Genomic DNA, 25,080 nt, shown 5'->3' on the forward strand with positions numbered 1-25,080 from the left:
GCAGTTCCATTAGTTTCTTCCAGCTAGAGGCTGTCACTTCTTATTTTAAGTATTTTCTTTTTCCCTTAGGAGGAAAGTGTGGAGAATGAAAAGTCAAAAAATATCTTCCACTACTGTTTACATGTGGCTTGGCAAATAAACATGTAAGAATTATTAGAAATTTGCCAGAGAAAAAAAATCTCATGATAAGCAATCCTTTAACAGTTAGTCAGTTGTTCAAAATCATACCTGGCAGCTATGGCATTTTGGATGCAGAATGCTGCTAGACCAACTTTGCTTGCACGTGAGAAATATCTTGCAGTCTCAATGGAGTTCTGCAGAGGTCTGGCTTTCCCCCCCCCCTCCAGTGTCTGCAGAACAGTTTCCTCAGGCAACATAATTGGCGTTTGTGATTTGCTCCACTTGCAGAAAGTGTCCCGCAAATCTTGATGTTCCTTTTTGTCTGTGATTGTTTGCCAGCCTGAGAGAAGAGTCAGTAAGGTTGTAGTTGCCGTCAGCCAGTGGGATGCCATAGGGGAGGGCAGAAGGAAGGATGAAGGAGTCAGGTTTTGAAGTTAAAGAGCTAAACATATGGTAATTTCAGTGGCTAAAAAATGACTGGTTCTGTCTTGAAATACTTTGCCAGAGATGAACCTCAAGGATGCACGGGACCTGGCTTACTGATCCCTTGTACCTGTTTTGTCTGAAATCTGCATGACAGCATTACATATCTGTTCTGTCCAGGTGTACACAACCACTCACTCTTTGGAGCAATGACAGTGGAAAATGAATGCATAATCTAAGCTGTTAGTGGGCTGTAATTCAGGTCTCATTTCCAGGAAGAATAGAAAAGTTTGCAATGGCTGTTATGCCATTGCCCAATTCTTCTTTAAAGACATGTAAAATACTACAGTTTGATTGTTTCAGAGTTCACATTGACAATCCTGGTCTCAATCATACCCTGTTCGTTTATGCATTGGTATTACATTGTCCTTGTCTTTTTTCTGGTTTTTTTTTTTTTTATTTCCTGCACGGGAGATTTATTCATACTGGCATTTCTGCTGGATGTAGTTTGTTCAAGGCACAAAACCTTTGGGTCATGTTTGAACAGGTCACTAAACTAGCTGTCCTGAGGCTTTAGATTTCTGATCCAGATCACTGCGTAGGTAAAGGATTGACATCAAGTGGAAACAGCAGCAGCAGTGTTTAAACTTCCTGGATTTTTCTTTTCTTTCTGATGAAGGAGTTTTTGCTTGGCTTGCAATTACGTGGAGATCCCTTCAGATCCCTCTGGTTAAATTTGCAAAGCCCCTTCACATACTTAGGGTGGTATAAGAAACCAATAGTTGAGTGTTGTGAACCTTTCCCTCTTCTACCTGCTGTGGGGTATTTTGAGACAATGTTTCGCTTCCTCAATGTGATCGCAGATTTGAGCAACCACTCCAGGGCCTGACTGGTCTTTTTCCATGTATCTTCCCTCCACCTCAGTTTGTTGCTTCTATTATTCAGGCTTCTCTGAGGCTTTTCTTCTCTTGAAAATAATATCAAGTCATTAAATACTCTGAAAAGTTTTTATTCTAATGTGTATCTATCAGGGTATGAGCATGGAAGTTTTATCCAGTATTGCTGAATCAAGTTGTTACAAGTAAAAATTTGACCTTTGACCATTTTGTTAACTTACCTTTCTAATAGATGTCACTGTGCTTGTCTTGTACATTAAATACAGGGTGAAGACAAGAAAGTATCTGAAAAGACTCTTCATGCCCCTGTGTCACCTTCATCTGTACCTGACCATATGAAGTGCAACATCCTTAAAGCTCAAGTGGAAGCTGCTTTTAGAGTAGGCGCTCAGGTAATTTGTGTTTAATATTTCGCCTTTCTAGTTTTGGCATAGCTTACACCGATTTTCAAAAATCATGTAGTTCCTGAGGAAGCACTTTATTTTATCTCAAGTATCCACATTGACCTAGCTTTCTCTAGCTGCTCTGCAGTTTCTTCAGGTTACTCAAAATGATTGATGTGATGGAAGTAGGAAATTTGTCCTAACTGACATGATTAATACAGCTGAGAGCCTGACAAAATAGGAGAGAAGGGCCCAGGAAATCTCCATGTTTTGATTTTGTCACTGGAGCTTTTACTTACTTTGTAGCTGAGAAACAATAACCTCTGGAGTTTTCGGAGGCTACCCACCCCTCATGGAAACTGTAGTTAAAGGTGTTCTAAAGGTAATCTCTGTGTGCAGATGCAATCTTTATTTTAGGGGATCAACTTTAGATGTCTGAATGTGAAATGTTAGCTAGTCTATTGATTTTTTACTTGTTCATGCGCTTTAAACTAAATTGTAAGCTGCTATTTTTACTGCTTAGTCAGTGTTTACATCAGATACATCCTGTTTCAAGAACACCACAAGTCTTGTAAAGGTGTTGTGCAACTGAAAACTGCTGCTAGATGACATGACTGTAAAAAGTTAATTTCCCAATTGGAGATAAATTCAAGTGAACCTAAAATACGTGATTCTTTTCAACTGTAATTTGTGGACAAAAGATAATGCCATTGATGCCAAAAATAAAGCCAAATAGAATGCTTTAGGAACAAAAGTAGAGGCAGAAAGATGATTATGGCTGTAATCCCAAATTCCTGTGGTATCCTTGTGCATACTATTCTCTTTGTATATAAATTATGTCAGTGTTTCCATTGCTTTGTTTCTTTTCATAATAATGTATCAGGTCAACTTACCCTGAAAAGGATTTTGTAAACAATCATCTTTGTGTATTTGTTGTTCCCTGGCAGATCTTTCATCTGAGAACTAGATTACATCTGGTCTAGCTAGACCTAAGGAAGTATCAAAATTTGGTTATTCTGACTGCCCTAGATTTCAGGAACAGAAACCATAAATCTGACCGCATGTGAGGGAAGGAGGTTGGGTTTTTTTCTTTTAGTTTTTGCTTAAAGCAGTCTTCCAACCTCTCTGTGTTGTATCAACTGTGTTTTATGCAGCATGCTTCTTGTTTGATTGCCCTTGGGTTTGCCCTCTGTTTTTCTTGTGTGTCTTTTCTACAGAATGTCATGGTATATTTCTCACGTTTGTATTTTCTCCTGAATATGCGTAATGGTCATGTTTGAATGGACAGTTAAAGACTGGAAGCAGTGTGTGCTGCTGCATTCAGAATACAGCATTATTAGGGCAAGATGGGAAATGTGCTTAATGTATGCATCTTTCAATTCAACTGCCCTGCCTTAATTTTTCACTCTGAGGCTTTCCAAGGGAGAACATCCTGGGTTGCTTTTTCATGCATGCCGTTACCATATTCTTTAGTTGCTGAGATGTTGTAAATAAGTTTCAGAGAAAGCTGAGCATTCCTATTTTCCTTCTTACCTGTGTTGTTCTGCACAAAGCTTTAGCAGTCAGGTTGGATTAAGTAGGTGTCTGTAGGCTTGGCCTCAATGAGAAAAGTCTTATGATTTCAGGGGGAGGAGGGGAAAGAAGACTATTTCAGGATAGCATGTATTGTGGAAAAATAATGGCATACAGTTGGGTTTGAAATCCCTGAAGATGTCAGTGCTAACCAAGTATGGCTTAAGACTTATAGCCAGTAAATTAGGATGTCACCTTAATCTTGGAAATCCTCGTTCAAATCCCCGCTCACAAAATTGCCTGTGCAACTAGAGATGCATTCTTCTGTACTTGATCATCCCTTCTGTCAAGTATGAAAGATTACCCTTCTCAAATACATTCCAAAAAATAAGTAGGCAGAAACTAGGCAATGGTCAGCCATTCCAGTAAGAAGCTGTGGCTACACAAGCACTGCAAAAGGTAGGCAAAATGTTCATGGTGAAGGAATGAGTAGAAACACACCATCTATCACCTAGAAAATGGCAGAGAGAAGGGGGCTACAGGAGGCCCTGATAAACCACCATACCAGCATATCATAAACCCACCCAGTTATCTTCTCTATCCCACCCATCCAAACAACAGCTGAATACCAGTGGCTAAGCCATTTCCCGGTGGCAGTTCAGTTATCTTCTGGGAAAAGCGAGCTGGGATGGCGTTACACTCAGAGACACTTACAGCATCCTTTTGTGGGAGCAGGTAAGAAATAGTTCCTTCATGGAAGACAACTATTTAATTCCATGTATTCCTACAGGGCTGTGATCGGGCCCTTCTTTGACCCCATCTGACATATCCTGCTGCCCAGTATATCTGGAGGACTAACTTGCCCAATTCTATCTTTTGATGCCAGTTTCATATTAAATCCCTGAGAAGTCCTGCCTTCTGGCCTTATTCTTAAGACTCCAAATTTCTCATCTCTTGTTTTCTGTGCTGTCATAGTTCAACTTACAAGGCAGGGCAAGAAGTATATCTAGTTTCTGTAAGGCGCAGCCTATATTCCTCAAGCTGTAAAGCAAAGACAGGCTGATTTTCCTCATATACAGCATGATCTTCCTTTATTTCATGGTATCATAAATAAGATGATGATTTGCTCTTCTCTGCTTTGTAAAAGGAAGAAGAAAGAACCAGACTATGTCTTATGCGCATGCCATTTGAATTTAAATGTTCTTTTAAAGACCTCACAAATCTATGGTCTAACTTGTCCTTTATGAAACTTCATGGGGCATCTTCTTTATACAGTTAGGTGTAAAAGCATGAGAAAGATATTGGTGCACTGTAGGATCAGATCCAAAATTAACAAACTGTTGCTTGAAATACTTGTAACAGCTCTCTCTCTAAGCAGTAGGAATATTTTCAATACCATATGCTACTAACATCAGGATGTGACAAGTTTATGAAGGCACCTCCTGCATGTAGTAGAAGAAGAAGCTGTTCCTTGTTAATTCTGAGAATGGAGTGAATGTTTGCAAGTGGAAAATATAAACTGGGACAGAATTTTTCTGTAGTTTTCTTTCTTTATCGCAGCTAGACACCAACACAAGAGAGAGCCTTAGAAAGGAATGATTCCAATGGTTGTGATTTCAAAAATAAAAATAGGGGAAATTATGCAAAGCATTTGAAAATATATTCTGGAAGATGGTCTCTGAACTGCTTCATTTCAGAATTATGCTGAAGAGCTCTTTATCGCATTCCTAGGGGGCAATACACCCTCTCCCATGGCTATAGTCCTGGCTTAGAGACTGAAAATTTGTAAGTTTATGGTACCGATCACTGAGCCCTGCATGTGGTTTAGAGTTGTAGAGCAGCAGGAAATTAACATGGGTGAGTTTGTTTATTTTGTGAAGATGGAAATATTTATGTGCCATTCTGCTACGTGGAGAATCAAGCTACAGTGTGCATGGGGATGCTGGAAGCTGAATCCAGGAGCACACTGCCACAGACACCCCAGGTGAGAAACATGGGGAACCTACACACATCTGTGGGAACCTGTGGTTTTCACAGGGCGTGCCATACAGTATTTGTGGGTCTAGAGCAAACAAGTAGTGTTTCACAATACACCTTTCAAACTGTGCCACAGAGATCTGCCACCTTCTAGCTGACAGACTGAATATCACAGTTCCCACATAATGAAGCTCCAGGGGAGCTCTAAACACTGTAAAGCAGCTGACATATTTTCTTCTTCTTCTTTTTTTTTTTTTTTTCCTTTTTTTTTGCATTTATTCCAGACTCTTCATTTGAGAGGGAGTGGTATAAAGCAGCAGTGAGGAGCTGCCAGAATACAAAAGACCAGTTCTCCCTAGCATTCAAAACCCCTTTGCAGCTTGCATGAGTCAGTGCTGATATGCTGTGATTGAGCAGACGACTTGTTAGTATCACAAATAGTCCCTTTTGCCAAACAGTTCATGGCCCAGCTGATAGAGGAAAGATACTAGCAGGTTTTGGTTGCTATTTATATCCACTTTGGCTGCAGGCAAATCCTAATTATCCTTAGAATTAAGCACAGGCTCCTGAACAAATGTAGCTATCTCAGCAGGGCTTTTTCTTCTGGCAGGCAGTGTGTGTGGTGTTCTAGTAGTTTGTCTCCTGCAAGTGGTGTTTGTATTTTCCACCTCTTACCCAAGTTTTCCTAAATCCTTGGGTTGGTATAAGTCTAGCAGGTTAGCACAGGAAGGAACTGAGATCCTGTTTCTCATAGTTTTCTACTGCAGCTGATTTTTGCATTACTCACACCTTAGTCTGAAGACAAGGGAAGGCCAAGCTCATTTTTAAGATGCATTTTTGCAGTGCAGTTTATGGAAGACAGAGGTGACAGTACCACCAACTCGTTTCTCACTGAACATTATGGGTTGTTTGTTGAGAAAAAAGTGTTGGGAAAAGGTAGATTCGGAGTTACTTACAAAAAAACGTACAAAATCCCAGTCGCTTCTGCTTTATCAACCCCCAAGGGAAACTCTTGGCTGGGGAGAGGTATCTTCTGTCAACCAGGTTTGGGTTCTTGAGCAATTGATTCCCTCCCTTTGATTCTCAGTAAACAAAGGAACATTTACGCTGAACAAAGGGACGTTCAATCCTGTAGCTCCTTTCACACACTAACTTTCTTCACAAGCTTATACACATGTAAATTTTTAGGCCAGGTCGATAGCCATCTCTCTCTTTTGCGTGCCTGCCCTAGAAACAAGTACAGACCGATGATCATGTCATTTTGCTTCAAGTATTGCAAATACGTGAGTAAATGCAGGTTGCTTGTGCTGTCTAGAGTTGCCTTGAGAAAAAGACTGGACAAAAAATGTCTCAGGACATGCACGGCTACAGGTGTCATCCTGCAGCCTGTGCTCTCTACATAGATGCAAACCATGGCTGCAAATGTAAATGAGACTGGGTTCTATGCATTATTTATGGTAGAAAGTGTGCATAAGTGAGGTGACTCACAGTGCTAGTCTGGCTTAGCTACATTTTTGATGAATCTTTGCCTTTTTCATTGTGCTGTCTCCTTTAAGGAAAGATTCAAGTGTAAGGACTTGTCAACTTCCAAGTCCAGACGTTTTTGCCATGTATTTCTAGAAAAAAAATCGCTGTCTTTATGTGAGCTGGGTCTTTGGAGCTTTATTCACTTAAGGGGATCTGGATTCAAACCCTAATCAGGTCATGAATGAAAATAGAGTAGGTGAGGGGAAGACACTTGAGGATTTATAATCTTATGCGATCTTTCTTATAATAGGACTTAACCAAATCCTTCTGGATCCCCAGAGGAGTTCTTAGCTTTCACTAGAAGTATGTTGACTTAAGTACCTTGAAAGGATCAGCTTTTCCAACATTTTAACATCTTTCCATCATGAATTAGATGCTGTTTGCCTCCCTCTCCTCCTTTCCTCCCTCCCTCCAGCCGTCCTTATTCACAGCACAGAGCTACTGCACAATTTGACAGTCTTCGCACAGAGATCAGAACTGTTATTACGTGAGTATAACAGGTCACAGCTGAGGTGTTCAGGCTGTGGGGGAAGTTTGCACAGCTCCTTATGTACACGATGCTTTTCCTTGCTAAAGCTGTTTCTGTTAGTCACCCACTTGGATGAGCAATAAACTCACTGGCAAATTTCAGGCTAAGTAAAAAGAAGCAACTGCGCTGGGACTCTCAACTGGAACAGCAGCGAGCACAACATCGCGTCAGTTATAATTGCTCATAACAATGAAATTTAAAAACGGCTCAGCTCCAAATCCTGTGTTCAGTCGCTATGGGCAAACAGGTTTGCTCAACTTTAAAAGTGAGGCTACGGAAATGAAGGGTGTCAGATGTATAAAAATACAAGATTTTGAATGTGTGTGGGACAGGATGATCAATATATGATACATGGCAGCTCGTTAGAAGTGTGTCAGCAATGATACCTCAAAGTCAGGGGAGGAGCTGAGGAAATGATGCAGCAGCCTTGCTGAGGTACAGAAGGGGAAGGAGGATTTAGATAAACAGAATGTGGGAAAAGGGAAATCTTTAATTTATTCCCTGGGATACTGGAAGCAAATGCAGCAGTGGTGTCACAAGACTGTGACAACGCACTGTGGATATGTCAGCTATGTCTCCTCGCTGGCATGTCTGTAAGTGCTAGTGCATGATGAGACAAGTACTGTTAATTGCAGTGATGTGTAGGAGCCCGCCATAGCCCGGGAGACACATGGTGCCAGGCCCTGTTCAGAGGGAGGAAAACAGAGTAGTCTGTTCCCCAGAGACCTAACCAGGATGCTTTTCTGCCTGAAAGGATACATTTGACATATTAAATCACCAAGGTAGATTTACCTTGGCAGGCCATTCTTCCTGATGATGTGTTGCTTAGCCTGTATTGTCTAATAAGATCAGCCAACAATTAATATGGCTGACAAATGACAAAAATATTGTTTAAGAGCTGAAAAATCTGATATGCTTCAGGCCTCCTTAGCATCATTAAAGAGCCAGAAAGAGCCAAGATAGAGAAATATTTCCAGGCCACTGCAGTGAGAGCCATTGCTTCTTTACCTTTGAAGATCTCCAAACATGTGAAAGCTGTGTTGCTCCCTTTTCCTTTCTGCAACTTGGAACTTTGTGAAACTGCTAAATAAGAGACATCATATGATTCATATGAGCCTTCCAGACCCTTGTCTTTCTCAGATGACTACCTGACACCCTGCCTTGGCTACAGTGATCAGATTCTTCATGCAGTCTTTTTTGCTTATTCAAGATATTTCTATCCTGTGTCTTTCCTGTGTTCTCCCTCTTCATAGATACCCAGTGCAACCAGTTCCCATTTTGAGGTCCTGTTCCTCATCATCCTAGGGCTAACTCTTCAGAAGAAAATAGAAGGAGATGCTGTTCCCTAAGCAAATCCAGCCACCAGGGCTTATGAATTAATATGTGGACTTGTTCCCACAGGCCAGAAAGTGTTCTAACCCCCACAGGAAAACTCAGCAGGGTCTGATGTAGTGTCCCTGGAGCATCATCCACCTCTTTAAGACTCAAGAGGACCTGGCTGCTGGCAGATTTGCTGGGGTTATGGGTGCTCAGGAGTTGACTGAAAAGCAATCTTGAAACTGTCAGGATCAGTCTCACAGCTCATACGTAGATCGTTTAGACAGTTGTGGGCAAAATTTGGTATTACTTAGATGCTTTTGTCCTCTTTTCATCTTTTGGTGAAACTGGTATTTCTTAGCAATCATTTATGAAGAGAGCCTGTACAATGGCATCTCTGTCCAGGCATGTTTCTTGTCTCCAGTATGATAAAGTAATGCTTTACCTTTGTTTCTAACACCATCCAGAAAGTTAATGACATACAAAATTGGAACATTAATAATTTTTCTTCTGCTCGGGGCCCAGTGCAGATAAGAAAAGAGAATGGCATTGTGTGGATGGATTATATGGATCGACCTTTAATTTTGTTTGGTTTGCAGTCTGGTAGCCAGAGGAGCCAGCTTGTTTCTCTTTGGGTAATTATTAAATGAACCTGCTCCTGTATAAATTAAGTTTCCAGGTCTGCTATGCCCTGAAACCTCTCATTCTCAGAGCAGCAGCCTCTGGGTGAGGGGAGAATCTGCCCCAGTGAAAGAGATCTGAGAAGCTCCATGCTGCTACCTGTTCTTCTTACACAGCTCAGTGCTGGGCTTTCTGTGGGTGACAGAGCCTCTTCTCAGCTCTCCATATACATTCCCCACCGGGTACGTCCTGCTAGTGTTGGCATAACTCCCTTGTTCCACTGATGGTGGGCATCCTGCAGTAGAAACTTGAATCCTGGCCCTAGCACATGCACTTGCTTTCAAATGAAGGCAAACCATCTAGGAATTACATTGTGAGAGTTGGGTACAAGTACAAGCCTCGTTTTACATTCATATCTTATCAGTAAGGCTGAGGAAGTCCTTGTGTGGCTAGTGACTGTGATTTGCAGAGTTAGGAGGAAAAATAAAAATGTTGTCACCTGATGATTTACTGACCTCCTGAAAACAAACAAATAAGCAAATCAAAAGCCATCAAGCCAACAAATAAAGCTGAAGCCCTTTGCAGAAGTGTTTGCAGGTATAACATTTTCCTATGTCTGTTTATCCATGGGCATGGAGGAGAGGCATAGGGTGAGGAGAATTAGCCCATCCTTATTAATTTATGCCTGCCAATGCACATTCATGGCACCCAGTGTGCACACCTCATCACCTAAGGCTGTTCAGGCCTCTCCATTTCTCTACATGCTCCCTCTCTCCCTCCAGATTAGTATGGGATTACTTGCTCACTGGTCTGCAGTACTTACTTGTGGGTACGGGAGTCTTTTCTGTTCTCTAAAGCATGAGTAATAATGGAGAAAATTAATACCAAGAGAAGTTCCTCAAGATGCTGATCATGCCATTTAGGAATACACAGCTTCTTGAGATACAGGCTTAGCCTTCCAATGCAGAGAAGGCAAAAAAGAGGTAATGGTAATATAGTCACAGAGCTGAGAAGAAACTAAGGGTCAACTATTAGGGACTAATACAGTGAAGCCCTCTCAACGGGCTAATGAGATCCATGGCTTTATAGTCTTTTATGTAGGTAGAATTTTAATAATTTAATTCCTGGTCACAGCCCCTGCATTGCATCCTTGATCTCTGTATTCTCTTTTGAATTGTTGTGTTCAAGTGCATTGTTAAATGCAGCTCAATTAATTTGGTGAAAATTGGAATAAAGTAAAATATATGGTTTAAAAAAGTATCCAGTTTGACACATAAGGAGCAGCTAGCTTGTCAAGCTTACCAATAAAATGTTGTTAAGACATCAGCATGGAAGAAGAGACTATGTATGAAGTTTCTGACAGCTGGATTCATGTTTACAGCTTTCAGAAACCAAACAGCTTTATAAAAAGCATTATAATTTCTGTAGAACAAAGAAATATTGCTCCAGTGCTCATCTGTGCCAACAAAGAATGATTTTCAATGCTTTCTCTCAATTCCTTAAAGACCATTTTCTTTCCTTTCAGGAAAGCACTAGATTTTGAATAAACATTATGCTAGACTGAGCTACTAGAAGACCTATAAAAAAAGAGAAAGTTTTCTAGAGCTGAGCTAAATTTCTTAAAGTTATTAATTTATTAAAATTTTAAAATTGCATTCCTGGCACTGAAATTATTCATGGTGTGATGCTAATTCATGAAAACCTTAGCTGCAAAATGTTTGGTGGCTGTTACAATGGTGGTGATGGTGTGACTATGTGCCACTTTTATCTGACTCCTTAATGTTTAGAGCATTTGTCTAGGACTGAGGAAACCTCTGGCTGAGGGAGATTAAACCCCAATACATAAAAGCACTATGCTGGGGTGGAGCTTCTCCAGTACTTACTGCTGATCCTGTGCTCCTCTGAGTAAACTAGCCCCCTAGGAGAGGAGCAAACCTGCTGATGAGGTTCAGAGGGTTGGCTCTCTGCCGATAGTGGTTTTGGTATCAATACATAAGGTGCAACAACTCTAACAGGAAGGGTTATGGGGGGAGTTATCTCAAAATGGTCCCTAACCCATCACCTCAGTCACTTACCTGGGCTGGAGTAGGGCCAGGATAGAATTCACTTTCTGCCGGGCTCCCAGTGGTTCCTGTTTAATTGCCCATACAGTTAATTGTGTGTACAAGCTGGAACAGTCTGTTCCTGCCATGGCTGATGCTCCAGTAAATAATGACCTGGAAAGTGGCAATGAGGGTTTTGTTCTATCTGGCACAAGGGGGAAACAAACCTAAAACTATCACAACTCGGGCAATTTCCCCAGGCACTGAGCATCCCTACAGATATTTCGTAGTTCACTGAAAAGGTATAGAAGAAACTCAGCTTTGATTTTGTTTCTTTTTCTTATGAGTACCCTCAAACGGAATATATCAGTTTCTGTTGAATGGAAGGTCCCACGTCAAATTTAGAATATTTTTATATGTCTGTAAAATCCTTTGATTTGGATTTGATGGATTTGAAGGAACCTGCCTCATCCTTTTTGAAGAGGATGAGACTGACACATTTAATTCAATTTCATCTGGACTGATGGCCTCAAATTATTGTGGTTCAGATAATGAACACTGAAAAATCCCTTTGTCATAGGACCATAGCACTTCCCTTCTATCCATTTAGCAGAATGGAAATGTCACAGCCTGCCACATCCATTACTGATTTGGAGATACTCTTGTGTCTTCAGCCAGTATTTTCTGTAGAGGGATGCAGTATTGCACTGACACTGGCATTTAAACATGGATTGTGGAACCCTGCATCTCGGTTGAAGAGCATAATCTACCAACACTTGCCCAAATTGGGTGTTACCTGGGTAATTGAGCAATTTTCATGTAAGTCATTTTGCAATGCTAGTATTTTCAACTCTATAGACAAATGGTATGTGAGAGACAGGACTCTCTAATTTAGCAGAGACTGGTAGTGGGTGAGGTTTTCTGTGAATTGCATGTACAGTGTGATTATATGCAAGGGATCCCATTTTTCAATTAATTTTCAAAGACTGAATGAAAAGTTGGCATCATTATTTTTATTAGACTACAGTAATATTTATTATACTCCAATTAAAAGAACAACTCAACTACAGTATGTTTGCCTGGATTGATTTTTATTATTTCTGCTCAAATGCTTTCTGGAGGAACCATAAATGTCAGTGTTCCTTTCTTTCTCCTCCTTTATCCCTATCTAGTCTTTTCCTAACACTATTGCTCTGCACATTGTACATCGTAGCTCATCACAGTGAATCTCAACTGTAGGATATGAAAGAAAATAATTACTGTGCTTTGTAAATCTGGGCAGAGTAGGAATTTGGGGTATTGCAGTTTTCTGGGGTGCTTACAGGAATATTTTTTTAATAAACAGTTATGTAATCCCAAGTGTATAGATTTTGTACTAAACTTTGGCTCCTTCTTTTAACAGGCTGTGAAAGACGAGACCTCTTTTGTAAATCCCAGTAAGACCTCCAGCCTGCAGGACCCTAATGTAAGGTCTGTTGCTTCTTGTCCGTAGGGAAAACATCAAATAAATACATGATATAGTGAGACATTTTCCAAACATTATCTCAAACAGGTGTTAGAGGTCAATTTGCTCATCCTCAAGTTGCTGCGTAAACTTCACCAAGCAATGACCTGAGGAGAAAGTGTCTGTCAGAAGGGTGCTTATTTTATACACATATATCAGATATAGTTGAATTATTAAAAGCTTAACTTTAAAAATCAGACTGAGTCTATATACTTAAACAATTGATAAAAGCTCAAGGTAAAAAATCAGGTCCACTGACCAATTTAGAAAAGCTTATATAAAAATTTTCATTAAAAAAATTTATAAAAGTTTTCATAACTTTTGTATCAGAAACATGCTAGGTGTCTAAACTGAAATATTCTTGTGTTTGAATTTTTCTGATTTGTGCAAGTTGTTGATTTTTGGGTTGGTTTTTTGTTTTTTTGTTTTTCCAAAGAAAAAGCATTTGGTATATAGTCTTCAGAAAAATGGCACATTTGCAGGCAATAGTGACTACTTTGGAATGTGCTTTTATTCTATTGATTGTGGATAGTAGTCTTCCTTTTTTTGAGGTGGCCATTTTGAAGAGTCATATTAATTGTAGACATTATTTGAATAGCACAGTATAGTACGCTGTCTTTCAGCCCGTGATTAGAGAGGAGGTTACAGCATGGGTATTTTGAAATTGCCTGCCTCTATATGTATGGTAGTGCCATAACTTTGAACATCTTTAATGTTTGAATCTGGGAGGAGTGTTTGATGAAGAAAATTTGTGGATTTGAAGGATGGCAATCACACTGGCTGTTAATCAGCTAATTGTGCTAGTGTATATGCTATATATACGTTTATGTTTATGTAATATACATATGTACTAGAGCACTAGTTATGATTTTATTTTATACTTTCTGGAGCTGACTTGCAACTGAAAGCAGAGAATTAAGCATCTTGTAGAAAAGTCTGGGTGAGATGAGCAATGAGTTATGTCTGACAAATCATTCTGAACTCAAGAAGAAGCAGTTATAGTTGTGAAAATTCATCAACCCCTTTTTCAAATGTGTATTTTTCCTATAAGGAAAAAATCAGGAATAGTCTTCAAAAAAGATTTCATTCAAAAATGATCCTTTCTGATCAGCTTGGACTAGCAAAACTGCTACGTTGGCTTAGTGAGACCAGCTACCAAGAGAAGAACCGTGAGGATGGTTGGTGGTGCTGAGGCAGTAGGAGACATGACAGGTGATGCTATTGCTTTCAGTGGCAGTCCCTGGCTTGCCTGCAGTACTGCTGTGATTCCCAGTTGCCCACGTCTCCTCTCATCTTGGGTTGTCCTGCAGAGCTGTAACTTCTAGCCTGGCAGGCTGTGATTTTCCCATTTTTTTGTCCAAGGAGCTGCAATGTCCACTTGATATTTAGAATCACCCACTTTTCTCCTGTGCAATTGCCCTTTTTAGATCTCTACAAAACTTTCTTAGGACCACTGAGAAAATTCGTCACATATGTTACACAGTGACCTATTTCTTTGCTTAATAGAAATGGTTTTCATGTTTTGTCTTTGCCACAACACCCTTTGTTGGGTTGCTGTCACTTCCAGAAGTTTTCTTTCACACACATCCCAGCTTATAAACTCATAAAAGCCACTTTGGAGTTCTCGGTATGCAGCAGTCTGGTGTTTATTTGTCTAATATTTATTTTTATCTGGTTTATGTCAAGCATTGTTTCCCCTACAGTCAGTTGTGCCATATGAAATGGTATTGTTTTATTACTTTGTGTCTATGTCATAGAGGTGCAAATATACAAGTAATCAATGCTCAGGGATAGACCAATTTTAACAGACTGCTTTCAAAACTCGGAGAATAATGCAAAATAAATTCAGTGTCTAACCAATTCTCTTTCTCCTTCAAATGGCTTCCCTTTCTGCAGGGACATGTGCACCCTTGCAGACAGCCAGCATGTGACCTATTTGCCAATGTCATCCTCTATAACCTCTATTTTGTGAACTTGGGTGGACATAAATGAGTCTTTGTTCTTCTAGGAACTGCATCTGAGTAGAGGCAAGGGTTAGTTCACACCCGTCAGATAAGTCACCTGGGAGTTCTTCTCTTCTTTAGTTGAGAAATACACAAGTATACTTTGTAAAAAAGTCCTCCCTGTGAAATACGATTTTTATTCCTGCAAGTACCCATTCAGACATTCCTGTAGACAACACCTGTGTGAATGTTAGAGGAATGTTTGTTTGCTGAAATATCTTGCCAGTTAAAACCAGTATCTGTCAAGCTATTTAACAGTACTTCCCTCTTTTCATGCAAGGGATTTATAGCAGGGACAGTGGCCTCATGTATGTATTTACTGATGACTGTACAATGCACTAGGAAAATGCTTGGTTTTTTCCAAACCCAAGACATTGGGAAATTTGTTTGGCTAGCTAGTAAGCAAACATATGCAGTTTTGATCATTAACTGAAGCATGAATTGTTCGTACAAATAGGGAAATAGAAGGTGAGGAAGGAGAGCAGTTAGTGCTTGTCTGATTAAAGAAATGCGCTTTCTTTGCTACCATTTTGTCTGCTCATCCGTTGCCACTCTGAAGATTACACTTCTAATGAATTAACTGTTTGGTTATGGCCTGTAATCCCCCTAAGCAATTATTTTAGCATCTGCCATGGCAGACTCATTTGGCTAACAATTGCTATAGCTCTTTGTAGAATTAGTTCTGGTTCAACTAGTAATTACTCATATGTATGTGTGGTATAGCCACTTTTGCTACAAGCAGGTTTCCAGTCATTTTGTTGGGCATGACCTCAGAATAATGTGCTTATGTGAAGTCGTCATGTATCAGTCAGCTTATTCACCTGTTTTCTGTCTCTGTGGCAAACTGTGGACGCTTCTATATCTAAATCATTTTAAATATGGGGTAAAAAACCACAGCTGAAGCTGAAATTGCACTATTTTGTCAGCTTTCAGGAAGGGAAAGCTTGTGAATTTTGCTCTGTCATTTGGTGCACAGGCTGGAAGTGCAAGGTTGTCTCCTGGTCTTCGTGTTAATAGCTAACCTATACATGTCAGATTAAGCTGTAGGAAGATGTGGGACCACAGAAGAGTACAGTGCGCTTCTCCCTGCTTTTGGAGAGCACAGCTGTATAGCTTTCCCTCCTCCGGACAGGATTTTTTTTTTTTTTCATCCAGGCTATTTCAAATGCTGGTTCCCACATTCAGTGAGGAAAAAGCTGGTGACTCAGTAACCCAGTACGTGCTGCAGTGTCGTAGTTTACACTCTCCTTAATCCTCAATTAAGACTAATATAGTGCACTATGAATTGGAACACAGTTGTGCGTTCCCCTTGTTGACCCTGCTGCTCTGCTGATAAGCCCTAGAAGAGCAGGTCTGGACAGTGGCAGGAGGGGAAGTTGTATGATTACCTCAGCTGGTTCCACTCGGGCAGCACACAACAGAGCTCTCAGCTGAACAAAGTCAGATGACAGCAACTAATGGGAGGGGAATTTCAAAAGCGGGATAAATAGGAGAGCCATGAGTTATCTTGATAAGACACAGGAGTCCTACCAAGAAGAGTTAGACTTGTCTGTATTACAGCTCTGTTGACACAGACTTGAAAGCACACGTTTTCATCAACACCCAAGTAATATGTACAGAGTACAGCCCAGCTGTATCGCTGGGGTATAAGCATTTTGGACAAAGCAGAACATAATGTTGGCTTACAGAAGGAAAAATACCTGAAGAAATGTGTCATTTATGTATTTCCATTATTTTGCTTTTTATACTGCCTGTATCAAATCAAGAGGAGATACAGTTAGTTTGCAGTTACCACCCTGCGTAGTGAGGCATGCTTTGTTAAGGCACGTAGTCAAAATGTGTTTATGTGAACATTGGTCTAGTCTGGAATTTGCAATGTCAGTCATTTTGCAATGATTTTTAATGGTACTTCTTCTGAGATGAAGGGCCCAAGTCTGCAAGGGAGGCAGTGATCATGTCAGTCCTTTTTATGACCAACAAGAGGAGTTCATCTTCCACTAGAGCTAGAAAAGCCTTCTGACAGAACATTTTCTTCTTTAGTATTGTAAGAGAATGACCCGTCATGGTGCTGAATGGACCAGAAGGGATTATGAGGAAATAACAGAGGTATTTCCCTGTCTGTTAGAACCTGTTACACCCAGGAATCTGACTCGGCATCCAGATGGAAGTGTTGAGAGAGGAGTGTTCAGGGAGAGTTTTTGATTAGCTAGATAATTTAATTCAGGTTTGAGATTACTGCATGTTCTGATGTATAGTTTTGGTAAGGCTCTCATCACCTGCCTCCAACTGGGATTTTTTTATTTGATTCTTTTACCCTTGAGAGATCAGGGTTCAGGCTGTCTGCCAGAACATTTGTATAATGAAGGAAGTATAAAAAATTGTAGGAAATATAAAAATGAAAATTATAGTCACCTGGTTTCTTGTCACCTCTGGTCACATTCTTCTATTGATCTGGCCCATCTAGTGATTAGGGGTGCAGAAGTTTCTCTCCTGCAGCCTATCAAGGGATGTGAATCACATAGTCACTTCTTCACCTTTTTATAAACCACCCATTTCTTAGTAAAGGGATGGGCTGCTATAAAGATAAGCTCTTGAACTTTTTTCCCAGAAATTTACCACGTAATTACCAGCCTGCTTCATCTGTTAAATGTAATAAATATATGACTAACCACAGAACCCCATCAAGAGAATTCTTTTCCATTATTCCTCTCCTTTTTCAAAGCTTTGGCAGACAGAAGCATCAACTGTACAACTTCCCCAGTGCCTATACACAAACTTGCCCTGAAAAGTCTTTGAAGTATCTGTTTTCTCTCTGGCTGTGACCACTTGGGTAAGCCTATAGTGTGTATATGCATGTGCATGTGCACACAGATTCACACGCACAGAGTTTGACTATATTATCATAAAGGTCTACACTTTCCTTATTTTGTCCTCTTCTTCAAATATGTCTGAATGTAATCCCCAGTATAACTCTGCTGTACCCTCTTCAGGAGTTCCAGTAGAGTGAGGATTTAGACCAAAATAGTCCACATGTCAGGGATTGCTAATACTTTGGAACCAGGCAAAATACTGGCTGTCCTTGGGCATAGCCTGTTTGCCAGTGCAAACTTTCATCCTGGGACAGGTCAGACAGTGGAAATGTTAGCAAAAATACCTAACGTTAAAGTTTGGTAAACAGCTGAAGTCAAACGTGTAGGACAGGAATTACCTGGCACCAGGATTTGCTGTTAATGTCCTTTTTTCTTCACTTGGTCACTTGGAGCTCAGGAAACTTTAGCCATGATACATGCCTGATTCAGGTGATCTGGCTGAAAGTCTTCAAGAGCTGGTACATGTAAACACTTAACACCTTCTTCATCTGCTAAATGTTAGTCTTCATTTTGTGAGTAGCTGTTTACTGCTACACACACAAGACTTTTCAGATGTTAAAATAGATACACTCTTTTGAGGTTATGTTTTGGAAAATTGAAATAGTAATCAACATTGTTTCTGAGAAATTTTAGTTATTTATCATAGAATTATAGAACTGCTGATTGGAAGGGACGTCTGGAGACCATCTAGTCCAGCCTCCTGCTCAAAGCAGGGCTGTCACCAACACTAGATCAGGTCAGCCATTGTTTTGTCCAGCTGAATTTTGGAAACCTCCAAGGTTAGAGGTTATACAGCCTCTTATGCAAAATTCTGATCAGATATGTACATGCAAGTTCCTGCATTTCTGAGGCAGGTGCCCAAGTGTTGTCAGTCAGGAGGCCTCTTCAACCAAAGCCCTCAAGTTGGCTGGCCAGTTATTACAGTTCTTGTAGCTGTTGCCACTTGCTGTTTTACACCATGTGGTACATTTATGGACTGCAATATTTATTTTTCCTTATAACATGCTTTTGGATTGCTACCAGCTTTGGCATGCTTCACATCCCACATGGTTCAGGATTTGTCTCTGGATTTCTTTCTGTTTAGACCAACTGCTGCATCACCCTTTGTTGATCCTTGTTATCCAAATTATCTCATCTTTCATAGGATTGCAAATAGCAATATTCTTCTTATGTGGGAGTAGGTATAAGCACCAGCTGGTGCTTTGTGCATTCATTTATTCTAATTTTCTTTGTAAATCTTCCCATCCAAAACCAAATTAGGCTATTACATTAAGACTAATTACATTAGATGCTGCTCAACACGTAATGTAAAATTAAATGTTATCTCACAGAGCTTGATGAAGCTGCACACCAGAAAAGAAGGGTGGAAAATATTAAATTATATCAAGTTATACAGGATACAGATGAATCAGGAGAAATAATTGCAGGCACTCTTCTGAATGCCCAATGCAGAGTAAGCTTTGCTCATACAGATTGTCAGAATGTCGTTCCCCTGCTGTGGCTCGTGCATCTGATGTACACAAGTCTTTGAGTTTGGCTGCCTTTCAATTTTTGTGAATATGTCCTACACCTTTTCTGACCGAACTGATGATACTTCTTACATACAACTTTTGTGTATCATCAAGGGATGAGTGTCACTCAAAGTAATGTCTTCATTCCTTCGCTTTTCCCTTTCCTTTCTCACCTGCACAGACTATATTAACATTTGAATTATCATCTCTTGGTATCTGAGCTAACATCCCGCTTATGTACCTGGTACAGTGTGAATCTGAACCATTTTTTTCAGAGAACTTTGGCTCTCTGCGGGTGCTCTCAGAATATGACCATATAAGCAAGGTGTAAAGCGAACTGATGTTTGCCTAATCTGTACGCATTTTGGATTTGAAACTAACATCTCAGTATCTGTCTTTATACATACACTTCCAGTGAATGTCAGGGTAGCTTTCCAACAGCATATGGGTATGCGCACAGGGAGTTTGTTCTAGCTTATCCAACAATATGTACTCTGTGCACTGACTTTTTCTATCAGCAACACTGACTTGGGACTCTTTGGAATCATAACCCAAGACAACATTTTTTTAAGAAAAAAAAAAAAAATTTTTTTTGAAGGAAAGCTAGAGCTTCGGGGTGGTATTGAACAGCTGTTTATCGACTGCTTAAGACTTCAAGGCACAAAAACTGATTTTTGTTTAGAAATTTCAATTGACAGAGATGGCTGTGGCTCACAAAACTCTCTTGGATACTATATCTAACAGCAATTTTTATATAGACTGCAAACTAGCACCAGGTCTTCAAGTCTGGGGCTTTAACCATGGACAGTTTCTAGGTAGGTATTTTCTAAGCATCACAGAGCTGAAGTTTTGAACTGGTCATCCAGAGAGAGCTGTGGTAGGAGATGTCCATGTTGATGTTTGGAGGCTAAGAATAGGCATGCCACCTGGATGATTATGGAGATCATGTTTACTCAAGCCAAATCCTTCAGTTCCCTATAAAAATAGATATAATATACAAAAGAACTTTTAAGCAGGTCAGAACTGAAGCTGATAAAAAATTACGTGCTTGGTTTTACCTTGACATGAACTTCAGTGAATTCAAGCAGGTTGTGTTTCCTTAGAATCAGAATGGGATTAACTATATAAATCAGAGTCTGGAACATAACATTTAAGTATCTCCTTCTAAATATGTTGTGCAATATTCTAGGAAAACTAAAGGTATTATCTATGTTGACTCCTTCCTAACAAATATTAATTGCTTTTAAAAAGCTGCTTTTTCATTCAATTTTCATTCTAAAAAATAAAAAAAAATTCTTTCTCCAACTGAAAAATTTCAACTAGCATTTGCAAAAACAAAGTGATTAGCTAAATACACATCAGCCCGGCTTTATTCCAGTAGACAGGTTAATGGATCTGCTACTCTGACTTTTTACCGGAACCTCACCCAGTAATTTCTTCATCAAAGTCATAACTTCAAGCTGAACTCTTGCATCCCCTTTGCATGCCAGTCTGCATTAAAGATTGAAGATAGGACACCTGGGTACGTTCTTTGACTTTGTTTCAAGTATTAAAGACCTCTTTGACCTGTTGCCTGAAGTCAGATGCTGATGCATTGTTTGTAATTGTATTCGTAATCTCTGAACTGCAGAGAAAGGAGCAATACCCAGACCTATCAGATGAGGTTAAATTGGTGAAATACCTTACTCGAGGTGCATTTCTTTGGCCATGTCTTAAAATGCTCCGTGTCTTAAACTGCTCCTAGGCTCTTTGGAAACTGCAGCATTTATAACGGCTGTCCTGGTTGCTGTATGGAGAGATAGAATTTGTAGCTCAGCTTCACCTTAAATACTGGGTGTTGACCTGCAACATTACTCTGAGCTGAGGAAAAGAACAGTTTCTGTATCATCATTATCTATCTGTTGGACCACGGAAGCATCACATTTCTGTCTAGACTGCGGGTACATTTTTATTATAAGGACAAGGGAGAGCGTGGAATTTTTTCCTTTAAAAGAAACAGAACTCAAGTGAGGAGAGTAAGGAAAGCCCACAAGCTGTTTTTGCATTAGGCTGCTGCTCTACAGAGCTTTGTTGTACATCTGCAATCTAAATGGGGGGAAAAAAAAAATGCTGAAAAGAAATAAAAACCTTTATTCAGAAAGTTTGATGCTGGCAATAGCTTTCAAAAGTCTAAATAACATTTTGGAAAGCTAAGCTGTCTTCTGAGAAAAGCCACCTTATCAGACTGGAAAAGCACATATTATTGTCTCTTAAATTCAGATGACCATAATTTTAGAAAATAAGTAAGTGTGAAACCCTTAGAGCACAGACTTAGAAAAGATTTGCATGTTTGCCTGTATTTGCTTAGTTTCTTAGGCTTTGATATACACGAGAATGCATTATCAACTATTTTTCCTCTTCTTTCCTTTCTTCCTTGCTTTTCCTTCCCAAGACTTCTCTACCATATTTCCACTTAAAGGGAGTTCTGACACCAAAAATCAGACAGTGTTTTTTTTGTTGTTGTTTTTTTAAGAGTCAGCACCTGAAGTCAGGTCAGCCTTCACACAGATGGATGTATCCTTGTAAATCATGGGGCTTTTAGCCTCTACCTCAGCCTTAGTCTGGCAGGACAGAGGGAGAGAGGTTGTTCCAGATGTCACTATAGGCACAAACAGAAGCAAAGAGAAGAAAATCTGTTAAAGACAAATGCAGAAAGCAGGTTCCCCCAGCAGGCTTCGGTACTTTTAAAATTCTGAACTAGATCCTCCAGGGAAAGAGAAGTTATTTTATCTCTTTCAGCTTATTAGTTTCACAATCTGCTCCCACACAGCCCACTTGCTACATTTCAAACAAGTACAGAGGTCTTCCTGGAGCCATTTTAGTAGGGGACGAGGAAGGCCTGTCAGTCTGTGGAAGCCATGGTACACAAAGGCGTGATGCAGATTGCAGAGTAATCCCAACCCTGCAATCTGGTCTCCCCATTACAGCTGAGCCAGGGTGGGGTAAGACACCCCAAGTCCCTCAGCACAAGCATGTACATCATGTCCTGGAGAAGGTTCAGGCTAAATCAGTGGACATCTGTGGTCACTTGAAATGTTCCACAGTGTATGTTTTTGGTGAGCAGTTTCAGTTTCAGTAGCCCTGTTGGCTGCTATGCTGAGATTAAACAGATTTCTTGGTTTTAGGGGGATCTCTCTCTAGGACTTGTTTACGTTTCCACGCAGGTTTGTGAAAAGTGCTTAAGCTGGTTCAGTGAAGCATCTTGGCTGCTGCTCAGAAGTGTGCTGTGGCTCTCAGTGCACAGGCAGTTTCTGCTGACCTGCCACTGCATGCTGACATTCATGGTTGTTATTGTCATTCTCACCAGGAAGTGACAGATTTTTATGTGAGGTGCCAGGTCATTAAGTAACTCTGTCTTGGTTCAGTACCTTCATTTTTATGCTGTAGTTGTTGGATACTGTTGGATACTGTTACAGGAAAATTAATGACATTGAAACAGAGTCTTATAAAGGGACTGTAATACACTGCATGTTTTCCTTTAGGGTTTGGTGGTTTGGGTTAAGTCTGAGTTCTGCTGATCCTTCAACCCTTCAGGTTTTGTTGAAGCTATATATTTTATATAGGACTATAGCTATGTAGCTTATATAGGAGTATAAACTTGAAATGGTAATATCTGCACATAATGACTCCATTTACATAGCCAAAGTAATTGCAAGGCTTCCCTTCAAAAATCGTATCCTTCCATGTAAGATAATATATTCTTGCTGTACAATTGAAAAGATAACAATAGAAGTTATTCTACTTTTTCAGGAGTATCAATGAGATCTTTTTTAAGAGTTTGTGTGATATTAAAAGCCTGCCATTTTTAAACACAGATCAGGCTCTGAGTTAATCAAGCTGAGCACTTCTTGTATCTGGTTGCTGATGTGAGAGTAGCAACAGTATTGAGCATGTTCAGACTGAGGAAGAGTGTTTGGAAACAGGAGCTGTCATGGATTTTTTAGGCTGGTGTTTTTAGAGCTAACCTAGCAAGGTTTTAATGAGGGCAAAAATCCATCTCTGCAGTTGGTAGGACTAGTCTAACATTTCATCTGGTGCTGATGGTAGACTGGATTCAGTCAGCCTTTTCAGGTGGAGGCATTGCCACTGCTCCTTTTCATTCACAGGAAACTTCGATTTACACCCTAGCTAAGCCGCATCTTCTGGAAATGTACAATTAAATGGTGCTTGTGTCTCTCCCAAAGGCCTGATAAATATCAGGAGAAAGTCACTACATTCAGCCTCTGACAAAAATTATGGCAAAAGTTTATTATAAAGGAGAAGAAGCTTTTGCTCTTAAAATTGTACTGCTTTTGCCAAATAAGTGAGTGGGATGCTTTACTGGCATGATAGAAAATACAAGTAAAGTTTGTGTGAGCAGTTACAGTCACTGAAATAGGAGTAGGTGTGTTTAGTGTTACTGTATCTTGGCTTTTTTTTTTTTTTATTGTTCATCTGAAAATTTGCAGCATTCAAAGGAACGTAATAAGTTTTTCATCTATTTGTTGAATTAGGGAGTAAGTCCTGTTTGGTTCTCAAACACTTTCAGTAACACTTGAGTGAAATTTTTCATGTGAAACTTTTTTCAGGATTAATTCAAATTTAGAACTTTAAAACATTTCATATAAACAAATCAGTTTCATGACTTGCTTTGAAATCATTATAAACTAGTTACAAAATTGCACAGTATCTTTTCAAACAAAAATTTAATCTTGGCAATTGAAATAACTGCTTCAGAAGTCCCATCTCCTCCCCTTTTTTAAAAAAATTGCAAACCATGAGAATCAAAAGGAGATATATAAGCTTTGTAAAATGAAACTTTTTCAGGGAACTGAAATTACCATTTCAAATTTTCCTTTGTGTGAAAATACCCAATTTACTTTTGTTACAGATTATAATGCTGTATTGAGAAATTTGAAGTAGCCGTGAACTGGAAATAGATTTGCTACCAACCTTGCTGTTCCATACTCTGATGTTTCCTAAGCCCGTTGATAGTATTAGTGCATCTTTTGTAATTGTTTTGAGGAAACATTTTTCAGCTCATGTGTAGTTTATATGAGTATTTTTATTCCTGCTTTCACTGGGTTGATCAAAAGATTTAAAACTTGTAAGTTCCCTCTGATAAAGGTATTGGAGAATTGTGAGGACTACTGATTCAGAGCATGAATTTCAGCTAATGTATTTCAGAAGACTTGAGCTGAAAATAGTATTACACACATTCACGCCCCTTGAGGATTTGACCATCAGAGATCCAGTTGTTAAACGGGTCTTAACATATTTATACTGCTTATGTCAGAACTGGAATTGACAATCACTTTGGGTAAATTGAATGAGTAATATTCTTCAGTTGTTGAAAGCTACCTTTGGCTGAGCAAAAGTTATGTAAGAAAAGAATAGCTAGAGCCATCCAGAGTCATCCACTCTGAAGTCTGATGATGAAAATTACATTGGGGCTTCCATTGTGATGTTCATTCACAGATTTCCAGAACAGACATACTGACTTCAAGATTAAAACAAGATGGTTTAGGCTTTTTTCTTCTCTTATCCTCCCCTTATTTGTCAGCCTAACAAACTCAGCAAAAGGTTTGAAAATCTGGCTGGATTGTTTTGCATTAATCTCACAGCGAATCTGAGATATAAATGACTGACCCTGAAATTGTTATTTGGGAAGGGGCAAGATATGAATCTTGCTGCTGTCTGTACTGACTTCTTGAAATTAATGGGATCAAAAAGCAGTAAAAAGGTTGACAAAAGTTCTTCCAATCAGAAGTGGAACTAGTAGAGTCAGGTTTATGATTTATGTATGTCCATTGCACTCTTATACTTC

At 39.6% G+C, this 25,080-nt stretch overlaps 1 protein-coding gene across 1 annotated transcript in view; it reads left to right on the forward strand.

Moving 5' to 3' along the window:
- EPB41L4B (erythrocyte membrane protein band 4.1 like 4B) overlaps window positions 1-25,080 on the forward strand; it is a 181,790-nt gene that overhangs the window by 119,692 nt on the left and 37,018 nt on the right. Inside the window, exons 18-19 of the mRNA XM_074899418.1 lie at window positions 1,706-1,831; window positions 12,750-12,817. Of these exons, the coding sequence (XP_074755519.1) occupies window positions 1,706-1,831; window positions 12,750-12,817 (194 nt within the window). The remainder of the gene's footprint in view (window positions 1-1,705; window positions 1,832-12,749; window positions 12,818-25,080) is intronic.

This window comes from Athene noctua, chromosome 2, assembly GCF_965140245.1.
Source record: "Athene noctua chromosome 2, bAthNoc1.hap1.1, whole genome shotgun sequence".
Taxonomy (NCBI): domain Eukaryota; kingdom Metazoa; phylum Chordata; class Aves; order Strigiformes; family Strigidae; genus Athene; species Athene noctua.